This window comes from Nannobrachium achirus (assembly GCF_963921795.1).
Source record: "Nannobrachium achirus genome assembly, chromosome: 16".
NCBI lineage: Eukaryota > Metazoa > Chordata > Actinopteri > Myctophiformes > Myctophidae > Nannobrachium > Nannobrachium achirus.
In genome coordinates, this window is record NC_137823.1 from 37,472,430 (window position 1) to 37,494,448 (window position 22,019).

The following is a 22,019-nucleotide window of genomic DNA, read 5'->3' on the forward strand; positions in this document are numbered from 1 at the left end:
TTTTGCCCTGGATGTGGGTACAAAGCAGAACCATCACATAATTTCTGCTTTCAATGTGGATTTAATTTATCCACTTTACTGGCCAAGAAGACTCAACCGTCAAAAGGTAAGCAGAAACCAAATGTAAATTAATATGGGATTATGTCGTCATAATGTAGTGTGTGGGTTATGCAATGTTTATATCATATACACAGCTTAAAGGGGAGAACCACCCAATATTGATGTCATTAATATTCCTTTGGGTTGTTATGTGAAAATAATAATAATAATAAAATATAAGAAAAAAATGTTTGTCGCTTAAAGTTTTTTCTCAACTGATTATTGTAGCTTAGGATCACCTCTTAAGGATTCAAGAGGTTGCCCAGTGATATCCACTGGGCATGTTTTGTCATTAACCCCTTAATGCCCAAAACACTAAAAGCCACCCAAAATTGAGTTTTATGGCATTTAATGCAAAATACTAAATATCCCCTGTTAAGGTCCAATGATACCAACTAGTCAAATTTGCATGAGACCCCAGAATAAGAGACAGAGACAAGAACCAAGTTTACAGGAATTTATTTAAAAAATAAACCATATCTAATATAAATAGTGTGGTGACTATGTGTGCTTTGGCAAGTGTGAATGGAGTGTGTGCTATGCTACCGGTACATGTGTGACAGAATGCAAGTGTCTATGGTGTAAGAAGCTAAGGGTGGTGCATATAAAAGGAGAGGTGTTATAGTATAATGTGGTGCAAGTAAATTAACCCAAGACAGGGGTGAGGGTGTTTTCCTGGGATTGGATTTGAGGCTTGGGAGCAGAGTCCTGCAATGGGTCGGCGCCCATTGCATTGTTTGACGGGTGAAAACGGGCAGAATATATTCTATTATAGATTTGTGGGGACAGGCGGTGCGCAACTTAAAGACCCAGTGAAATGGCTATTTTGGGTATTTTATTTTGAAGTTTCAGTCTGAAAAGGAAGCCTGTGTGTTTCTGAACCAATCAGAAGGGACCAGCCCTTCAGGCGATGGGACGTAAAATCGGAGTCATGTGATGCTTAATGTTTTGTTTGTAGCCATCATTAGAAAGCCAGAAAGACACAACCAGACAGAATGTTTGTTACCAAGTTGCTTATTATTCTAACCTATAATGTTTACAGATACATATTTTATTGTGCTCATTAAGTTTACAATGATAATACATAGTTTAAATTGGACGTCATCTTGAATGAGATTCAAAACGGAGTAGCTCTATAATTAAAAACAGCTGTGTTTGGAGGAATGCCAGCAATGGGAATCAAACAGGTGAATGTAATCAAATGTTCATTTATATTCAAGAAGACCTGTCTATGTCATCACGCAGCACGTTTCTGTTCACAGGAAATAATTAAGAATGGCCTAATTAGGGACCTTTGATATAAAAATACACAAAAATGGTTTATGTTCTATTTTTTTGGCATCTAGTGTTAGGAATGCCCATATGATTACCACGGATAAGCTCTAAAAGTGTGAAAAACATATTTTTCATTTCACTTGGTCTTTAACATGGGCGGATGACATTTTATTGTGAAAATCAGACAACTGTTTCCGCCTAAAGAGTGTCATAGGAGCGCACACATTGAGCAGTATGGGGCAGTCCCCCATGCATACAGCAGTGTTTCCGCCTAAACAACATGGAGCGCACACAGTGGGCAGGGGCACTGGGCAGCAGGACACCGTCACACACAACACACACCCAGACAGACAACCACAGCACACACCAGACATCAACACGTTAGCCCATGTTCTCATCATAGCAAGGGTGGTTTAAAAGGCTATATAAAAGGATTAAGAGTGGCAGCCGACCTGGCGTTTATGTAAATAGCCTACTGTATATTGCGTCGCAAACACTGAGAACGGCATGCAGGGACAATGGGGCGGGGCAGGCGCGGGTTGTCAAAATTGGACCCGGGCAGGACTGCTTGGGAGTGGCGAGAGACTTTTCTCGTGGTGGGGGTAGGTGGTGTCTTGGGCGTGGTTAGCGTGGAGGCTTTCATAAGAATTCACCCTATTCACGCCCACTAAGCAACTTCCTGGTGCTGACGTCACGCTTTGAAGGGGAAACCCTGCTAAAAGCCCATAGAGTTAACACAGAAATCGCAAATTTAATGCAATTTCCGAATAGCAAAGTATAAAATACGGCTAGCATGATCAAGAACACAGGATAGTAAAAGGCACAAAGCATTATAATTTACTTTACTGTTCGAAATAATGATTTGTTGGCTTTAAGTCCAGCGATTTCTGTGTTAACTCTATGTGCTTTAGTGCTTATTATAAGCGACTTTGAGCTTATTTGTCTGTGAAGTTGCTTGTAAATATAGGTAGTTGCAGATGGCTTCTTGGGTGTGTGTGTGTGGGAGGGAGGGGCCCACGACCCCCAGGGGGTCCGCAGAGGTACTGCAGGGGGTCCGCGAAATTATTGCTTGATTAATGAAAATGAATAAATAAATACATTTCTTTTACTCTTTTTTTCCCCCAAATCAAATGTCCATTTGTCTTTGATTGATTGGTTGATTGATTGAAGACTTTATTAGAAGTTTGCATAGGAAAAGGTACAGTTTCATGACGGTACAGTTCACTGGTACAAGGTCTACTAAAAGGAGATCCATGAAAAGACTAAGCTTATTTCCACAGGAAACCATTAAAGTATCTCATATAACATTGAATGACAGACGAATAGAACACAGTACTATGCAGTAGATATGTAAATAAAAAAAATTCAAAATGAGAGAACAAAAAAAGAAAACAGTAAGTCTAAACAAACAGTAAGTATATACAAAGAAGGGGCAGGGGAGCGGAGGGTTGGGCTAGGTTAGTTTTTTTTTTTTTTTACCAGTTGCAAACGGCTGCTGCCTGTAAGTGGTTTTTCAGGGCAATTTTAAAGGATGCTAGAGATCCACACTCCTTTATGGACTTCGGTAAGGCTTTCCACATTTTGGTGGTATAGCAGAAAAACGAGTTTGACCCTTTGTTGGTTTTGACTCTGGGTTGGAAGTGATCTGTGGTGCTGCCTCTGGTGTTGTAATTATGGACATCCTTAATGTTTATAAAGTATTTTGACAGGTACTTGGGTATCATAGTGGTGTAGTGTATCTTGTACACTAGGCCCATTGCAAGTTGCTGTACTCTGTCATCTACTCTGAGCCACCCCACTCTTAACTGGTGAGTAGCGGTGAGGTGAGTCTGATAGGGAAGGTTAAGCAGGTTTTGGGCTGTTTGAAATATTATATATATATTTATATATATATTATATATATATTTCACATATATTATATTAAATATATATTTCAAATATTTTTAAAACATTTTCCACATTTATCTTAAAAATAAAACATGGTTCTGTCCATTTTGAATAGCTTGTATGATTACTGTACAATTTACATATTGTTGATAGTATTATTGACATTGGTTTTCAGTTAATAAGGTAGGCCTATGTTTATTCTACTCATGTTTAAAATAAAAGTATGAATATGTTACATATGAAACACAATCCTATACATTATAGCCTACAATATATGTTGTAGCCTCTACAAGGTGGTAAGGGGATCTGCTCCATCTCCCTATCATTCTGAAGATCCCTGGCCTGAACACATTGACCCCTGTTCTAAAGTGAACAAGTTGCTTATTTATGTATTTTTTATTGATTAAAGAATGTATTAGAACCCTGGAAAACGTACAGTTTCATGACAGTAGGCCTACTTGTAATCATTGGTACAAGGTCAACTAAAAGGAGATCCTAGTAAGCTTTTCGACTTATTTACACAGGAGCCACTTTATGTATCTCATATAACATTGAAAGACAGACGGATTGAGCACAGAAGGCTACTTTGCATATCATCAGTAACAAGGGAATGGGCTTTTCATTGTTTTAACCAGTGGTTCTCAGTGGTGGTGGTACCAAAGTTTTTTACTTGAGTAAAGTATCAATGTTTCGATCAATTGAGTACAAAGAACACCATGGAAACGAGCCATACTTACACTTTTTTTGGAAAAATAAATTTAGCAGATCTTGTACTGCCTATACTTCTCTGTACCTGTCTCTACAAACTAAGTAATCGATCAATATTGCAATTTAGAAATAACCTCACAAGTTAAACTCAGGAATTAAAAATTAAAGTATTGGTATTTAAATGTAATTAAAGTACCAAAAGTAGAAAGTGCTCATTATGCAGAATGTCGCATTTGACAAGTTATCAAATGTATACAAATCTTTTGAAAATAGCTTGTTGATTGTTATTTTCAATACAGCAGTAAGTGCTCATAAAAGCCTAGTGCCTGGCCCTAGTTGGTTCTTTTGGGCTTGTTTTCCTATAGGCCTGGTTGCTTATTTCTCAGAACCTGGTAACTCTACCAGAAACGATACATGACACTGTTTAGATGCCTCAATAAAATTATACAGAGTGCACATAAAAAAGAAGAAAAAAAAAATATATATATATATATATATATATATACATATATTGATTGATTGGAAAACAACCTGTGATATGCAAACAAGCAACTTCCGGTTCCGGCTCCCATGAGCGTCAATGGCGCATGCCCGGCCAGTTCGCCGACCATACCTTGTTTATCATTTATCTTGTCCAATCCAAGGAAAACTCTCTTGGGCTCATTTAGGTAGACTTGCACCACATTACAACACCCACTTCTCCATTTATATGCACCACCCTTAGCTTCTTACAACATAGACTTGCATTCTGTCACACTTGTAGCATGCACACACACTCCATTCACACTTGCCAAGGCACCCATAGTCACCACACTATAGTTATATTAGATAGGATTGAGATAGGGTTTGTTTTTTAAATAAATTCCTGTAAACTTGGTTCTTGTCTCTGTCTCTGATTCTGGGGTCTCAGGCAGATTTGGCTGGTTGATATCACTGGACCTTAAAGGGGATATGCTGTACATGACCACTTCCACATAAACATTAAAACCTTCTTAGAAAGCTAATTTGAATCATCTGAATTGAGTATTGTACATAAAATGTCCTAAATCGCATTTTTAGGTGATTTTGGTGTTTCAGGTGTGAAGGAGTTAATATCTAAAATGTTCTAGGCCTAATGTGAAATCAAAAACATTTTACATATCCACTTTCATGGATAAACACTGTAGATTTTGATGCACTTAAATCAAGTAATTGCATGAAATGCCATAAAACTATTTTGTGTGGATTTTTTGTTTCAAGCATTTAAGGGTTAACAACTAAAAGATGGAAGGCCTGGAAGGGTTAATATGCATTCATCTGAAAGGAGTAGAAAGCATATCTGATGCATTTGATTTGATTTATGTGCATGTACAATTTCACAATATCTCAGTTTAAAGATATTTTTTTTGTTCTGGGCATGAAGGGGTTAATATTTAAAAATGCATAATATTAAATCTAATGCACTGTACATGTTCGCTTTCATGGATAAACACTGTAGAAAGCAAACTTTGTGCATTTAGATCAATAACAAAAAATGCCCAAATGCCCAAACATTCATTGGGCTAAAACGGCCACCACAAAAGTGTGAAAAGTGATGACTCATCACTTTTCATCACTAAACCATAGTCTTGTAGGGCGGTTTTTTAGCCCAAGGAATGTTTTTTGTGCAAAACAGATGCTTGCAATGGATTCAGAATTATGAAAAACCCCTAGTTTGACCAGTTATATGCTACTTAAAGCAGATTATTTTTTTGCTTTTTTTCCCCTGTAGGCCTATTGTAAAGTTAATGGGACACCAATTGGATTGCGCAATATGGCAGTACCATGGGGTGCCCATCTTGGCACCCCTCTTAAAATGATTAAGTATGTTATGGACAACATCTGTGCCAAATTTGGCGAATTTGCGAGAATCTGAACCAAAATATCCCCGGGGCCCCCGACTAACAGGGCTTTTCTCAGTCATAATGATGTTTAAACACAAAATGGTTTCTTCTGTTTGCCTTAGATGTCAGCACTCAAGGCAAGTGTGTTTAAATGTTGTCATTTGTTACATGAATTCATCCATCAGATGTGACAACCTCAGAGTCTGGAGAGGAGAGGCCTAACCAGGAAAATGAAGACCAGCTGATCTCCACACACAACACCTCCACCAAAATACGAGAGGACAACGACCAGAATGAGGTTAAATGGCTGAAAATGTTTTGTGATCATCATTTAAAACCATTACTGTCAGGCGCAGATTTTGGGGTAAAATGGTAACATAGAATGGAGGTCTGCCCCCAGAATGGGGTGCCATGATACACAGGGAAGACATACCTGTATTTGCATATTATAACCACACCATGGGGTCTAGAGCAGGGGTCTTCAACAGAGTTACTACAGGGGGTCCCCCAAATCTTTGTGTGATAGAAGCTTTTTTTTCTCCATTTCTATATTAACCACTTGAACCCTAGTGTCCATATTCTGAAAACTTTAGCCAAAAATAGCAGATCTACAAGCTCACAACACCTCACGCTGCGAGGCGTTGTGAGCTTCTAGATCTGCTATTTTTGGCAAAGATGTTTCGTGTAGAGGGGGAAAAGAGCAGACCAAGTACAGAGTGAAAGGTCAAGTTTATTATTGACGGTTCAAGTTCAAGTGGTTAAATATATGGAAACACAAATTTACATGAACCCAAAAAAAACACTGATGATTGTGCTGTCAAACGATGAAACTATATGGTATCTATGGGTTGTGGGGGTCCCTGCTTCATCTCTCTCTCAACTAAGGGGTCCCCGGCCTGAAAACGTTGAAGACCCCTGGTCTAGAGTAATGTTAACTCCATAGACACAACAGAAAAAGTACAAAACTATGGCACCACCTTAAGTTGGATTCTTCTTATACCAACAGCATTTGCTCAATCCTCGAAGTTTATATTTTAAGATTCTGCCAAGTGCAGGCTAAAGGAATGACATTTTTAACCCTATCTTACACATGACTGTTAAAGCACTTGTTGTCACTTCCGTCCTTCCGTACAGGAAGTGCAAGCTACAACATTTCTCATGGTATACTTATACTGCGACCTTCGGTCGCAATGACATCACCTATGTAAAAGTCCATATATGGGTATCCCTTTTATGCCCATACAGTATATGAAGATCCCTGATGTCATTGATATATATCACTGGCCAGATGGCAAAGTGATGGCCCATATCTGTGTGGCTGGTTCAGATAAGGATCTCCATGTTTGGGCATAAAATATATTGTATGTATGAATACATATTATTATTAATAAAGGATAAAATTAAATAAAAAGTCCATATATGGTCATTCCCAGAAACAAAATCCCTTTTATGCCCATATATGGAGATTTCTGATGTCATCAACCCCAGGCCCTAACTGGCCCAAGAGCATGCTTTACTCTGATTTACACCCTTCCCTGAAAACGTTAATATTAAAGGGGAAGACCACCCATTTTCAATATTGAACTATGTCATTAATATATACGGTACCTTAGAGGAGTTGTGTGGAAATAAAAAAAAAAGGTTCCCCCTCTTCTGTGTTGCCTAGAACTGGAGGATTGATTTTGGGGTTTGTATTGTAAAGTACAATGTGTGATGTCATCAAGTTGTGATTTGCAAAACAAACCCCAAAATCAATCCTCCAGTTCTAGGCAACACAGAAGAGGGGGAACTTTTTTTTTATTTCCACACAACTCCTCTAAGGTATATTAATGACATAGTTCAATATTGAAAATGGGTGGTCTTCCACATGATGCCCTGTTAGGGTATGGGGATCCCCAGGCATCAAACCCAGGCCTAACTCGCCAAGGCCCCGCTTGGCTTTACTTATTAACATACGTTTTATGCCCATAAATGGAGATGCCTGTCCCAATGTCATCAATATTACGGACATATCTGGGAATGCCCATATTTGGTAATGCATGTTTTGACATAACATTGTTGACCATCATGCAGGGGTCTCCATGGGTTACTGGTCCGATATACATCACTGGCCAGATGGCCAGGGCGAGGTTGCATGTCGCCCTGAGGTGTCTTACTATTTTTAGACTGCTTCAATCTCGCAAAATTATAATTGCTTGTCATTGTAACTTGGAAATTAAATCGGCGTGCATGTCCATGATAGCCTATATGCTTTTATAAAATGTTATATTTTCACAGGGATTATTTATTTATTTATTAGTGTGTTAGCTTTGGAGTGGATACATGTGTCAGATAGTTAGACAATGCTGCCCCGCATGACTACAATGGAATAAGAGGTTTAAGATGAATCCTTCACCACCTCAGAACCTGACGTGAGATTTGATCCTACCCTACGCCAACGTCAAAGTCAAGTTGAAATGATAAATGCCGACACTTGCCTAAATCTCGGTATCTCTAAAGTCATGTAATCAACATGGATCTGTCCCATTTCCCATATTCCCTCCTGATTGGCTACCATTGCCTTCTAAAGTTTGTGTATGCGACCTGACGGTCGCTTATCTCCCGATAAGGGAGTCTTACTGGTGTTAACTCTCTCTATACTATCTTTTATTTCAAATAATGAGCAATCACATGCTTGAAAATGATTATCCTTTAAGGCTTAAACCTTTCCTCTCACTCACTGTTCAATGTAATTTCAGGACAAGCCAACCAGTGATGATGCAGAGAAGGCAGCCAGAGATGATACTCCATCACAGGACCTGTCAGGCAGCACTGCCAGTCAAACCACAGTTTGTACGACTGCCACACCCCCATGCACACCGCAGGTGCCCCCTGAAGGTCAGTTAGTCACTGCCAGGAAGCCACAGATCATAGACCCGGGGAAGCAGGAAGAAAGATTGCTTGGCAAGGAGAACTTACCAGACAACAACCCACTGAAGTGCAGTACTGCTGTACCTGTGAGCAGGAATGTCACACAGTCATCCAGTGAACTGAGTGGTGAGAATGACGGCAAAAGTGACAGAAATGTTCCCCCCCAAAACACCAAGGTGATTTAAAATTTAAAGCAACAAAAATAACACATTCTTATGCTGACATTTCAAATACAGATCAATCGGAACATGCTCAAAAAGCTTAGCCTTTGTTTACACTAGTAAGAATTGATTTGTTCACAGGCTAAAAATCCTAACTCAAAGGGAGGTGGTGACACACAGCTGGAGAAACCAGGTCAAGAACAGGCTGTGGGAGGTGGAGATGTCTCAGTGTTACCTCCAACATCCGTATCTTCCCCTGCCAAAGAGAGCAACTTGGATAGCAGCCATCTGGTGCCAGCAAGTGCTATAGAAAAACACCAACAGCCACTACAAGTGTAAGTATAACTTTTACCCGTAAGTAACCTACTGTCACCCAGAGAGTCCGTATGGGTCCTGTTAGGAACTTAGAACGGAATCTGACCTGTAATACAACACCAGCACCAACTCTGTCCAGACCCACTGGCCATCACCCAAAATCACCCATCATTTATCAATCATTAAAAAGCTGATTGTCAACAGTAGATAGGGGGGCAATTCCCTAGCTTGTTCTATGAGAGGGCATAAACGACTATTCGGTGCTTTAGGTGTAAAAAAAATAAAATAAAGAAGCTGTGTGCGTTTGTGCATGCTAGCTAGAGTGTACTCTTGAAATCTACTGTGGAAATTCTAGTCTTTGTAGTTCTACAGTAGCATTTAGATACACTACAAGGTCTTGGTTTTACATTATTCGTTTTTCTCAGTTTTCAAATTACACAGTACAGTCAGTAAGTATTGTGGAATAAGGCAGAGGCAACAACAAGAAGTAGATGAGGGTTTGGGGGTGAGGATGTAGGGCCGATGATGTGATGATAAAGGGGGCAAGGGTGTGGGGGTGATGATGATGAGGTGAGCTGAAGGGGGTGAGGGAGGGGAGGATGAGGGATGATGGTGGCGAAGGAGGGAGGCGTGTCTGGGGCGTGAATGGGTGAGGGGACGAGGCCAAAGTCCTGAAGGGCGGAAGGAGCCTGAAAGCGTCTGGCGCTGAAAGGCACAGACCCTTTTGTATTTAATTGCTTATTTTCATGTAATACAAATGCTTAAAATGATTGTAAACCCTACATAATTTAAACTAGAACTGCACTCTGTCGAGGTGCCAACTTGTGCCTAAATAGGCCTTGTATGGTCTACTTGTGCACCAGCAGAGCGCACCACTGGTATCACCACTGGCAATGCCAGTGACATCACCACTGGCATCACCAGGAAGGCTGGTCCCTGATTGGGCTACGGGCTTAAACAAACACTGACACCGACATACATACGCAGCCAAACGCAATACTTGTGCGCTCTGCTGGCGCAAGTAATAACGTTTAGGGGGTGGAGACCCTAAGTATTTGGCATGGGATGGGATCTGGAGAGATAGGCGTCCATCTTGGCAATCGTCTGCGGACACGCCATCACTCTGGGAGAGAAGGGTGTGAAGTACAATGCACTAGTGACAGGCAAGATTGGCAGGTATACATTCCTCACTTATTGGCAAATGCTTTTCAATGGGAATAGAGTGGTTTGTTGCTATCAGCGGATTTCTGGGGGAAAAAACTCAAAAAACAACAACGTTCTGTTCCCCTTGTAAAGCATTGACAGCATCTGCCAATTTAGGTGGAATTAAAGTTTAGTGTGACCGTGTGACCCTAAGCAAGTGTTTTACGTTGATTATGCACATCCATGTCCTTCTATATTTGTTCATCTCTCTACTTATCTTGAACAGTTCACCTAGCACACATCAAGGCATTGGCAGTGCTTGTGTAGCTGTGACCTTCCATGCTGTCGTATCCAAAGATTTCCATTTGGATACATCAAAGGACAAGATTTTCCTGCGGTCTGGAGCTTTGTTTGGAGACTGGGCCAAAAATGGTTTGGAAATGTCAGCCTCAAAGTAGGTATCAGTGTTTCAGAGAAATCCAATGTAGCTGTTTCTGTTCTAATTTACAATAGAAATTACATTCATGTTTTTCTCTTTCTCAGGTTGTATGAATAAAAGAACAAACTAACAGTCCTGTTGATCATTTGCCTGCATTGTTCATCTCTATTTTGAACAGAAACTTGGGAGAGGGGAATTTTCTCATTGGTGGCCGGCTTAAGATTCCTAAAGAGCTCCTCAAGAGATTTCCTCATGGCATACCTTACAAATATATTCTTTACAAATGTCATGGAGATAAATATGAAGAAAAAAACGAGGTCATCTACCAGAAAGACTCCAATCAAATTACCAACAGATGCTTGTCCATCAACAAGGAATGGCTGACACATGAAGGTATATTATTGGAATGAATCCTGATCCCATACTGTTTTACTGTATGAAATGTGTTTGTGACCTACTCTAGCAAAATCTGTCTGCTAGATACATTTTGAATACTGTGTATTGCTTTTCTTAACTGGCCAATAGCATTTGTGTAGCCCAAATATTCAGGGAGATTACATTTTGTTAACATTTGATTAAGACGTTCTATTTTTTATTATTCGAATAATGTGCTTGGACACCTTGTTGTAGACAGACAAATAGATTAGTTAATAGAACAAGAAGATGCTATGAAACGCACTATAAAACTATAAAACACCTTAAACTATTCTATTAATTGTATCAAATGTTGGAATTTGAAGGGGAATGGCACCAATATGATGATACAATCCATTTGGAATTGAAGACCGGCTTCTGGACCTGGGGTGGTGGTGCTGAAGCCAGTGTAATGAAGGGGAGAGAACAAGCTGGAACTGTGATGCTGGAAACCATATTTGATCTTCTTAGAGAATGGAATAAACCACATGTGGAGAATTTCTTCCTTCAGCTGCAACAGTTCTTTTACACATACAGCCGTCCCCTGGTTCATGATGGCGTTGAAGGTGTACGCTCATGGGGTTTACAATATGGTGAAAAAGAGGTAAATCTGCCAAAAGATTAAGAAAGATGTAACTAGATTAGGTCTATTATGTAGGCTAACTAATGTCCAAGTCATGCACTAAGCTTGTGTACAGTGTTTCTTTAATCAATTAGAATGAGAGCGGCTACATTATCAGAACATTGTTAATGGAATTGGAAATAACTGACTGTTATTTATTTATTTCTGTTTTACAGGTGAAAGTGCTGCTGAGAAATGTTCTTGAGAACAGTGTCATTCCATACAAGAGTGGAAAACACAATGTCCTCTTCCAACATGATCTGAAGGCAGGAATAATTGCTCTGCTTGTTTACAACAGATATTACAACAAATATCTGACCGAATGCAGCACAGAGCAATTGTCTAATCTGTGCAAGTTGCTTTGCCTGCCTAACAAACCTCCTGAAGATTTTCACACCTACTGGAATGATCTCACAATTGCATTAGGAGACCAAAAAGGGTAATTAATCCATGGTCTTCTTCAGCCATGTATTTAACACTAATTGATCACACATCTGATCTGGACAACGATCTCTCTGAACCCTTTCCTAAATTTGGAGTCATAGGTCATTGATGACTTAATTGGTCATTGATGAAGTCCCAATGTTGTTGTTTTTTTAATTTGTGCTGCTGCCTGATTTGGGCAAGTCTCCCTTGAAAAAGAAATTCTTAAAAGTAATCTCTCCTGGTTCTCTCCTGTTAAAATAAGATATTTATTTGAGCTTTTCTGTGAAGTTTTGTGGTTTTTGAAATGTTCATTGTTTATGGCGTAAATATGTAGAATATATATGAAATATCAATCACCAATTCTTCCTATATGTTTAGCAATGTTGCAGATGAGATACAGGGGCTGTGCAACTTGGCAAGAGAAAGGGGCATTGAGACATGGATCCTGCTCATACCCCTGACCCACCTATTGAGGGGACAAACCAAGCCATTTGAACCAGTTCCATTAGCCGCCACAAACCAGCAATTTGTCTCCTTGTCCGAACCTAAAGGGAGCAGCAGGACAAAAGTCTACAGAGACGCTAGGTACTGTATGTTATAAAAGCATTCTGGAGGGGAAAATGTATGAGGGTCTGTGTAGAACTTAAATATTGATACAATCTCACTTGCTATCGAGACACACACTCCCTGCAACTCCCTGCAAGATGCAACTACTTGCAACCATTATCCCCAATAGAGTTGGGTTTAAAACAGTTTTGTTGCAAGGAGTTGCCACTAGTTGTATTGGCCACTAGTTGTACATTCACTTTTGAAATAATTCTTATAGTAAATCTATGCATGCTCTATTAAATATTGTACACTCATACACTTGTGCATTCATATGAAACACATACAAGTACTGTACATACGTAATTTATATACTGGTACTTCTGTGTCATACACATTCATACAGTATGAAATGCTTTACATCCATATAAGTTAAACAAATTCATATACAGTATCACTCATGATCATGATGAATGCACAAAAGGTTGTATATACAGTATACTATTGAACACTTTACGCAGGTCATTTCAGTCATATGTAAGTCATTTTGCAAGCACATACTAAAGTGGAATTTCAGAGTAGCACTCGTCTTGTCCATGTCCATGTCTCGTCCATGTGTCATAGAAAAATATTACAGGCTTCACATCACATCCAGCTTAATACACATTACTGACACAATACGTTTTATTTGGTTAATATTATTGTGGGGTTGAATTGAAACATTTTATATAAACTGCATATTCACTAACTAAACTTCCCCCTTTCTTCTTATGTGACTAGGAACATGATCAAGCTCATGAAAGACAACACACATTTGGCTAAGCTTGATGGCCTACTTGTGCATTCCTGGATGTCCCTCTTCAGTGTGGATGATATAATTAGCTTTCTACCTTGCATACATGTGGATCTCTTTACCATCCTTCAGCGCCTACTATGCTGTTTCAAATCTGGAATTACATTCTACAATTATGTGGTACATGTTCTTGTATTGCTTTGCAATGCTAAACGTAGAATTCTTTAAATGTGTCCTCTAAAGTGATGTCCTGGCAAAGCATAAGGTCACCATGACCATACGGTATGCCTACATACATTTTCAAAACTTTCTCTTATTAAGATCTTGCTTGTTTTTAGGCACTGCAAGACTTGGCTGTGAGACTAATCCAAAGAGAAGAAAAACAGAAACACAGGCAAATGCATTGAATTTGATAACTTTTGGGTGTAATGTGTTTTGTCAGTTTTATTTTATTTTATTTGGTATCTTTATGCACACACTTACCGGCTATCTTTTCTCCCTTAGTTATGAGGATGAATATGGAGAGCTTTGCTTGAAAGCTGCAGTGAATGTTCTTCTTGTGATCAGCGGCAACACCACAGGCCCAGAGCACTATGATGTTCCACTTGAGTACCTCAAGCTCGTCTGTCAGATTGCTGGGAATTACAACTGCACAGATTCAAAGGTGCCTTACAACTAATTGTTGATACCTAAACTGATACTTTTAACATTTAAGCCAATTATTTATTCACCAAATTCTGCTTGCCAGCCATAAGTCCATGAGTTGTATTGAGCAATGCTAAACCGCATGAAACTTAGACAAATATGAAAATGTATATTAAAAGTTTTAATTAAATCTAGGTAAAGGATAGGGTCCTACAAGAGACAGTAGGGGAGACACTGGAAACGATGAGGACATGGCGAAGCAAGACTTTCAGTGGCAAGCTGCTAAACGCTTGGGGTGGTAAACAGTTTGCGTTACCAAAAGAAATTGAGGTAGGCTATGTTTTCCTTTTTTAAATATATTTTTAACTATTTTTTTTTATTTGCACAATACAACACAACAAAATAACAAAAGCAGGTACAGGTGAGAATGAAAAACCCTGTCAGATTCATCTCGCCTAATGAAATTATCAAGAAATAAAATACTACTTGAAAAGTAAAAATCTAAAACATATGTAAGTAAAATAAGAATACATAAAGCAGTAGCTCTGCTTTGGCCAAAGATGGATACTGTGGATACTAATGAAAACCTTTTTGCTTTTAAGGTATGGAATGACTTAATCTCCATTTCCTTCAATCATGAGGAACTCACCTCATCTTGGAGAGCCGCTTTCTTGACAGACTTTGAAAGGAAATTAAAAAAGGTATGACTGGCTTTATGTTTGCCTTTACATGGTCTGATTTGTACAGTACAGTTTCGATTATTAACACCGCAATTCATTATGCATTTTAATAATTTTATAATTGTATACACTACATTCAATAGTATGTAGTTGTTGATCACACATTGTGCTATGTTTTCTTGCACTTCTAACCTGGGCTTTTTAATTTTGTTGTACATCAGTGTAATGTAGAATTCTCAGCGGGCCTGTTTTTTCTTCAGAACTCTAGTGTAATGACAATACATTCTGATACTGATTCCGATAACAAAGTTATGCTATTTTTGTACTAGGAAAGAAAAGAGGATCTGATTGGAATGTACTGTGGCAAGGTGGAAGAAATCAGCAGGAAATGGCCTTCATTGAGCAGCTCAATTGAGCAGTGTGCCTTAGAAGCAGTTTCTGCTATTTGTCAGGTATGTTTTGACCAACTTGATCGACTGTTATTACACATGATGGGTTATTATACTTCATGTCTTACTCCATGCTTCATTATGCTGTATCAGGAGGACAAATCTGGAAAAGCGGTTGCTTCTCTGTTGAAGAAACATGATTTAACAAAGTTTGGGAAGCTGTTGTCTGTGATCGTGTTGAAGTCATGGCCCACCAATGCTGATGGAGGAGACGTTGAAGGGGAGGAGCTTGTGATGAAGCACCTTCTCAACTGGCCCATGGCCAGAACCATCTTCAAAATGAAAGGTGGATAATATCTTCATGTAGGCTACATCAGATAATATAGAAGAAACACATGGTCCTCAAGAGAGTACAACCTACTGTAACTGCTATAATCCTGGCAGACGGAGGCAGCACTGATATAGTGATATAATCTTGTTAGCATTAAACTAAATTAGATTACATTATTTGAGTTAATTGTTGAGCTAGTCCGCACTCTCTCATCACATCTAAAAAAATAGATTTGTTGATTTACCAACAAGCTTAAACAATGCAATGTTTGCAAGGTATTAAGGATGGACAAATTGTGAAAACAGTCAAATAAAGAAGACACACACACACGTATATATATATATATATATATATGTATACTGTATATAATATATATATGTATACTGTATATATGTATACTGTATATAATATATATATATATATATATATATATAATATATATATATATATAGAGCCAGGTATTATTTTATTTTTTTACACTGTGGTTCCTTTTCCCCAGGCGCAAGTGAAAATTTTATGGACAAGTTGACAAATGATGCAGTGATAAAACTGACAATGGCAAGTTCAGCATTCAAAGCTGTGACAGAGAAGTTAATTAATGGGAACATCCAAATGAAAACACTGAAGCAACTCCTCCAGAAGCAAGATGAATTCACTGAGCTCCTGAAAATAGGTGATATATTCTATCTATCTATCTTCCGTCTCTCGGTCTCTCTCGTGTCTGTCTGTCTCTCTCTCACTGTGCGTGGTATGGTCTGAAGTTAAACACTTTAGTTACCCATAGATACCTAAAGCCACGTTGGCTTGCTGCTCATTGGAGTGATGCATCAATGGGGCCTCATATTTGTGAGAGCAAGCCACGTAATGCATGTATGCCCTATTGATGCACGAGGTGTTGGCCAAGTGGTTAAGACAGCGTGTCCCAGGTTAGTTTGGACCTTCCTATAATGGGCATTTAACACGATTACCTAACAACAACAATTTCCATGAACAATGTATTTCACTTGTGCTTCATCAGGGTCTTTAGCGCCACAGCAAGACAGGTTTTTTTAATAGGCCTACAAGCTATAACGCATATACATACAGTAGACATACATGTATCCTAATAGTCACAATATATTTATAGAAAATATTTTGTTTATTTCTGTCTCAGATGACCTGTGTGATGACATCCGCTGTAAGGTTGACAGAGCAATGAGGGAGCTTCTGAAACAGAGGAGAGAAGAAGCTAAAGCTGTCTATACTGATAAGGAGTTGGTGAAGGACCTTCTACAGATCTGCCAGGACCTTCCAAAACATGTCAAAGGTAAAACTGTTTAATGAAATGTAATGCTTAAATCCAACCTCATACCTAAACTTAACTATCTGAAACATAATGCCTAAATGTAACCTTATACTTAAATTTAACAACTAATATAATGCATAAATCTAACCTATGTAAACTTAATATCTGAAATGTGTTGCCTAACTAACCTCACACATAAACTTAAAATTCTGAATCGTAATGTCTAAATCTTACTTTATACCTAAACTAAACTATGTGTAAACTAATATCCAAACCTACAGTAGCCTACTACTATACCTAAATGTTACCATCAGTAAACCAAATGTCTAATAGGCATTTTGATCCTGTGCTTCGCGTAGCCAGACAAATCTGCCATTGCAAAGAAAAGGCTCATCTGCGAAGGGAAAGGCCTGGTTACGACGTGAGGCTGAGAGCATAGAACGGTGCTACTTCTGCCGGGAGAATTTCCCCGGATGTTTTTTCACACTGTGGTGTATTCCCCATTGGCGAATAAAACTGTTCTACTTCTCCCGACCCTTCGGTTGCGCTCATAAACAGAGTTGGGTGTAACGCGTTACAAAGTAACGCGTTACTGTAATAATACTACTTTTTTCGGTAACGAGTAGTGTAACGGTACTACTCCTCCGAAATAATAATAACACTACAAATACTGCCTGGTCGCGTTACTCGCTACTCGCTACTTTCGTGCCTGCAGTTTCTGCTTCTGCCTTCAGCAGGAACCGATTGTAAACATCATCACTTGTCTTTTAAAACATTGGAACTGCCATTTATCTAAAATAACTAACCAAAGAAGAGGTAATCAAACACATTTGATAACACATTTGATTGTCAGCGCAGCAGCAGGTCACGGTGACACTGTGGCAATCAAGCCGCAGCCAGCAGCCACCCGACATTTGATAACCATCGCATATAGATTAATACAAGGGACTAAAAACAGCAAACCCCCCAAATACGGATATTTATAATATCAAGCAAAGAAATGAGTTACCTTTTGCCCATGAGAGAAAGGGAGAGAGAGAGAGAAAAGAGAAAAAAAGAGTGGCACGGCAGCGCATCACGAGGTGCGCAAAGCCGACGTTTGAATCACAGCCTAGATTAATATCCTACACGTGACAAGATACATTAAAACCCCCAAATAGTGAGTATTAAATATCCAGCGAGCCACAAGAATGAATTAGCCTACTGGAAATGTACGGTAGGCTGAGAGAGAGAGGGAAAAAGAGCACCTCACCTTTGCTCTGAGACTCTGACATGAGCTGATGATGACGGACAATTAATAATTCCTTATGCAAAACCATCGCTGCATGTTGCTTTTTTAAGCAAATGGGAAGTTTTCCGCTGCTAGAATTAGTTTGACATTGTTTTAGTGCTTCTGCTGCACACGGAGTCATCTCATTGTAGTTCCATCACTTTCGCCTGCTACAGTAGGGTAGAGTGGGGGAATAGGCCCCCCCTGGGGTAATAAGCCCCCCAGCTGTATTTGACTACAGAACTACCTACTTACTAATACAAATTATAATAATTACTATATGACCTGCTGCGCTCTGTGGGGGGAGAATCTCCGCCAGGTCATGTCCACCCCTGGACTGGAAAATTCATAGGAGCCAAATGGAATGAAATCTGCTTAAACTGACTGACATATGGATACAGAACTATAGGCTATAATGTCAGGTGGAAACCATGTATGTCCATAAATAAATGAATAAACTCATATGTGAGCTAAATAAGGCCACAGGGGCTCAGAAATAATTTAATTATTATAATTTTGATTAATTATTATAACTTCGTATTATTAATATTATTATTATTATTAGACTCATTCAAATGACCACCAGTGAGCCCTGCTCACTTCATTGAACAACATAACTGTATTGTATTAGATATTATAATAATATATAATAAATATTTAATACATCTAATATATGTTGGCAATGCATCTCAGGCTTTTTTATGGAGTAACGCAAAAGTAGTGTAACGAGTAGTGTAACGAGTTACTTTCTCCAGGAAGTAATGAAGTAGTGTAAGGCACTACTTTTTTCAGAGGTAATATGTAATATGTAGTGCACTACTTTTTGGAGTAACGGATCCCAACTCTGCTCATAAACAATATCCAAACAAAAACATGGATTCTGACAAATGACACCTATTAAGAGTGAGTCAAGAGCTAAAATCTAGAGTCTTTTCACCGACGTTGAAGAGCCTTTTCGCCTAAATGTTCTAGGGTCCTTAAAATGTTAAGTCGGGTGTCTTTAACTAGGCAACGATGACACGCGGTGCAGCGCACTGGCTGGCTGCCACGCTGTGAGCAGACAGACAGACAGACAGACAGACAGACAGACAGACAGACAGACAGACAGACAGACAGACAGGTAGACTGACAGAATTTGACACAGAGCAGAGGAGAGCGCACCAGAACCAGACATGGAAAGTTTATGCTCGCTGGAGGATCTGCGCGCCTCCCACGGTCCACCAGAACAATTTTGCTATATAGCCTTTATATTTTACAAACCTTTTTCACCAAGCATAGCAGCAGTATGTCTTCCAAATCAAATGCTATGATGTATATCGGGACATGACCTATTTGCACAGTGCTTGTATCAATTAATTAATTATTTGGACGCACCTAGATTCAGTCTGACAGCAACTTCACAGAGGTCGGAAATTAGGGTACTGTATATGGTGAAATGGCTCTTCAGCGGCGGTGAAAAGACTATTGATTATTTGCTTATTCACCAGCGTCAGCCCACTGTTGACCAGAGAATTAAAGGACAACTTTGTTTTTTGGAGCTGTGTGAAACACAGGCTCCCTATACGTGGCTTTGTGGGTCTGTCTGTGTGTCTGTATGTAGCCTGAACTTCCTAAACTTCGGCACGCTACTAGTCCCACAGTTTTGCCACCACACACTCGCGCCATATGTCAAATCGACCGGCTTACTCGGGAATCGTGGGCTAGTAACTTGCTAAGAGAAAGGTTCAATAGTTTAATTGATATTAATTTATTAGTGAATTAATTTTCCCCATTGACTTATAATGGGAATCGCAAAAACTCACATTCAATTATTTGTCTCTCGCAAACCATAGGGGCTAGAGTTTCAAGACTTGGAGAGGAGGTTCATAATGATTTCAAGGATTAAATAAAAAATAATTGTGTCATTTGGCCGCATGGTGGCGCCATAACACCCCACTTTACGTTTTGGCCTGTAACCCTTGAACCGTAGGTCGGAAAATTAAAAATATTTTTTCCCTGGATTCCTTGGGTCATGACGCATCTCCCCATATAGGCCACGCCCATTTGCGCCATGATAGATTTTCCGCCATCTTGAATTTTCTCCAAAACACACTTTTTGCTCCTTTTCCTACATATTTTCTTCAAATGTCACAAAAATCGGTACACATGATCCACACACACACACACACACACACACACACACACACACACACACACACACACACACACACACACAGCTCCACTTCACACGGGTGTGATTTTTTACAACAAGGGTTCATATTTTAGATTGTAATTAGAGAAAAGAAAAGGTGAGTGTTAAAATGTATTCATTTGCTTCGTTCTATTGTTTTATTGCATTTACCGTGCTAAAATGTGGGGCATGCGTACGCATGGGGGCATGCGTACAAGTGGCTAAATATGTCTTTTTAGACACAATATGCCAGCAGTTTCTTTATTGCTATTTACAGTAACACTACTAGCCCCCATAAGTCACATCAAACCATGAAAGGTTGAGTTGTATCTTGGGAATGGGCTTATTCTGTGTAGAATTACATACTTAGCGACTTGTACGCATGCCCCCAACCACTGAAATAAGAATCTCTAAAACAATAGAAAGAAGTAAATTAAATAATTTTAACACTCATCTTTTATATTCTTTAATTACAATCTAAAATATGAACCCTTGTTGTAAAAAAACTAAAGTAACGCAGGCAGTCCATCTGACAGCTTGTCTATAAACAATGAATACATTTTAGAGATAAATATGACATGAGGTCGCTCAATCTTTACTCGTTTGTCATTCCTGTCATTCAGATTTTATAACTGGAGTTTATTAATAATGTCATGTTAATCTATAGTTGACTTCACTGATCTAAATGAAAAGTCTCAACACAACATTGAGCTGATGGCCCTGGATGACTTCATGGAAGTTTACAGACTTGACCAAGACAGCTCAGCTGTGACTGGTGTAGTCACATACTTCAACCTCAGTGAAAACACCCGTAAGATGACATCCATACTTCATTCCATCAAGGAGAGCTTCATCTTTAAAATGTGCTGGAAGAACAAAGTGGACCATCTGTCAAAAGAACAAATGGACACAGAAGAAGCAGAAGAAATTGAAGGAAAAGACATTTTCACTCTAGATCAGATCTACAGTGAGATTTTCCTGAGCTGCTACGATGAGTACACAAGTATTTATCAGCATGTGAAGAGTGGTACGTTGTCTTTGGAAGAAGTGGACGTCATCTTTGAAGACTACAAGGGGCGCTATGCTGAGATGAAGAAAGATCTGGAGATCATGTGCAGCATCAACCAATCTGATGGCGGGAAATGGATCAGAAAGCGTATTGACCAGATTGAACAGTACCATGATCTACATCTTGCAGTGGAATCTGCCAAGATAATTATGGAAGTCAGAGAGACAATATGTCCTGAAGGAGATTTCAGTGATCTACAGAAATTGCTGGAAATGGTGAGTAAATTAAAAGTGTCCAGGAAACGCTACTGGAAATGTCCTGTCTGGTCCAACATTTATCAAAGAAGGCTTAGGTTTGAATCCCACCTCCTGATCCCTATATTGTCTCCCAAGCCATCTCCATCATATAGTGTCTAAAGACACGGAGGAGAGTAGATAGAAACGTGCCATTCTCCTTAGTTATTTGAGCAATATTGCTCATTTGGTCTTTCATGTGGATATATTTCACTCACATTAGAAAATGGATTGCTAGCATGTGACAAAAATATTGTTGGATCTGATCACCATAACAACGGCTGTTACAGGAACTCACTCTTTTTTTTTACAGCAACGGCATGTAATATAGCCACACCAACACACTG

At 39.1% G+C, this 22,019-nt stretch overlaps 1 protein-coding gene across 1 annotated transcript in view; it reads left to right on the plus strand.

Moving 5' to 3' along the window:
* The window catches only part of LOC308301001 (E3 ubiquitin-protein ligase rnf213-alpha-like), a gene marked incomplete at both ends in the record, with an annotated part of 60,873 nt that overhangs the window by 11,944 nt on the left and 26,910 nt on the right, over positions 1–22,019 (plus strand). The window contains 7 exons of the mRNA XM_080744897.1: positions 6,017–6,129; positions 8,570–8,867; positions 12,651–12,846; positions 14,168–14,264; positions 15,468–15,660; positions 16,799–16,951; positions 21,038–21,594. Coding sequence (XP_080601023.1) covers positions 6,017–6,129; positions 8,570–8,867; positions 12,651–12,846; positions 14,168–14,264; positions 15,468–15,660; positions 16,799–16,951; positions 21,038–21,594 — 1,607 coding nt within the window. The remainder of the gene's footprint in view (positions 1–6,016; positions 6,130–8,569; positions 8,868–12,650; positions 12,847–14,167; positions 14,265–15,467; positions 15,661–16,798; positions 16,952–21,037; positions 21,595–22,019) is intronic.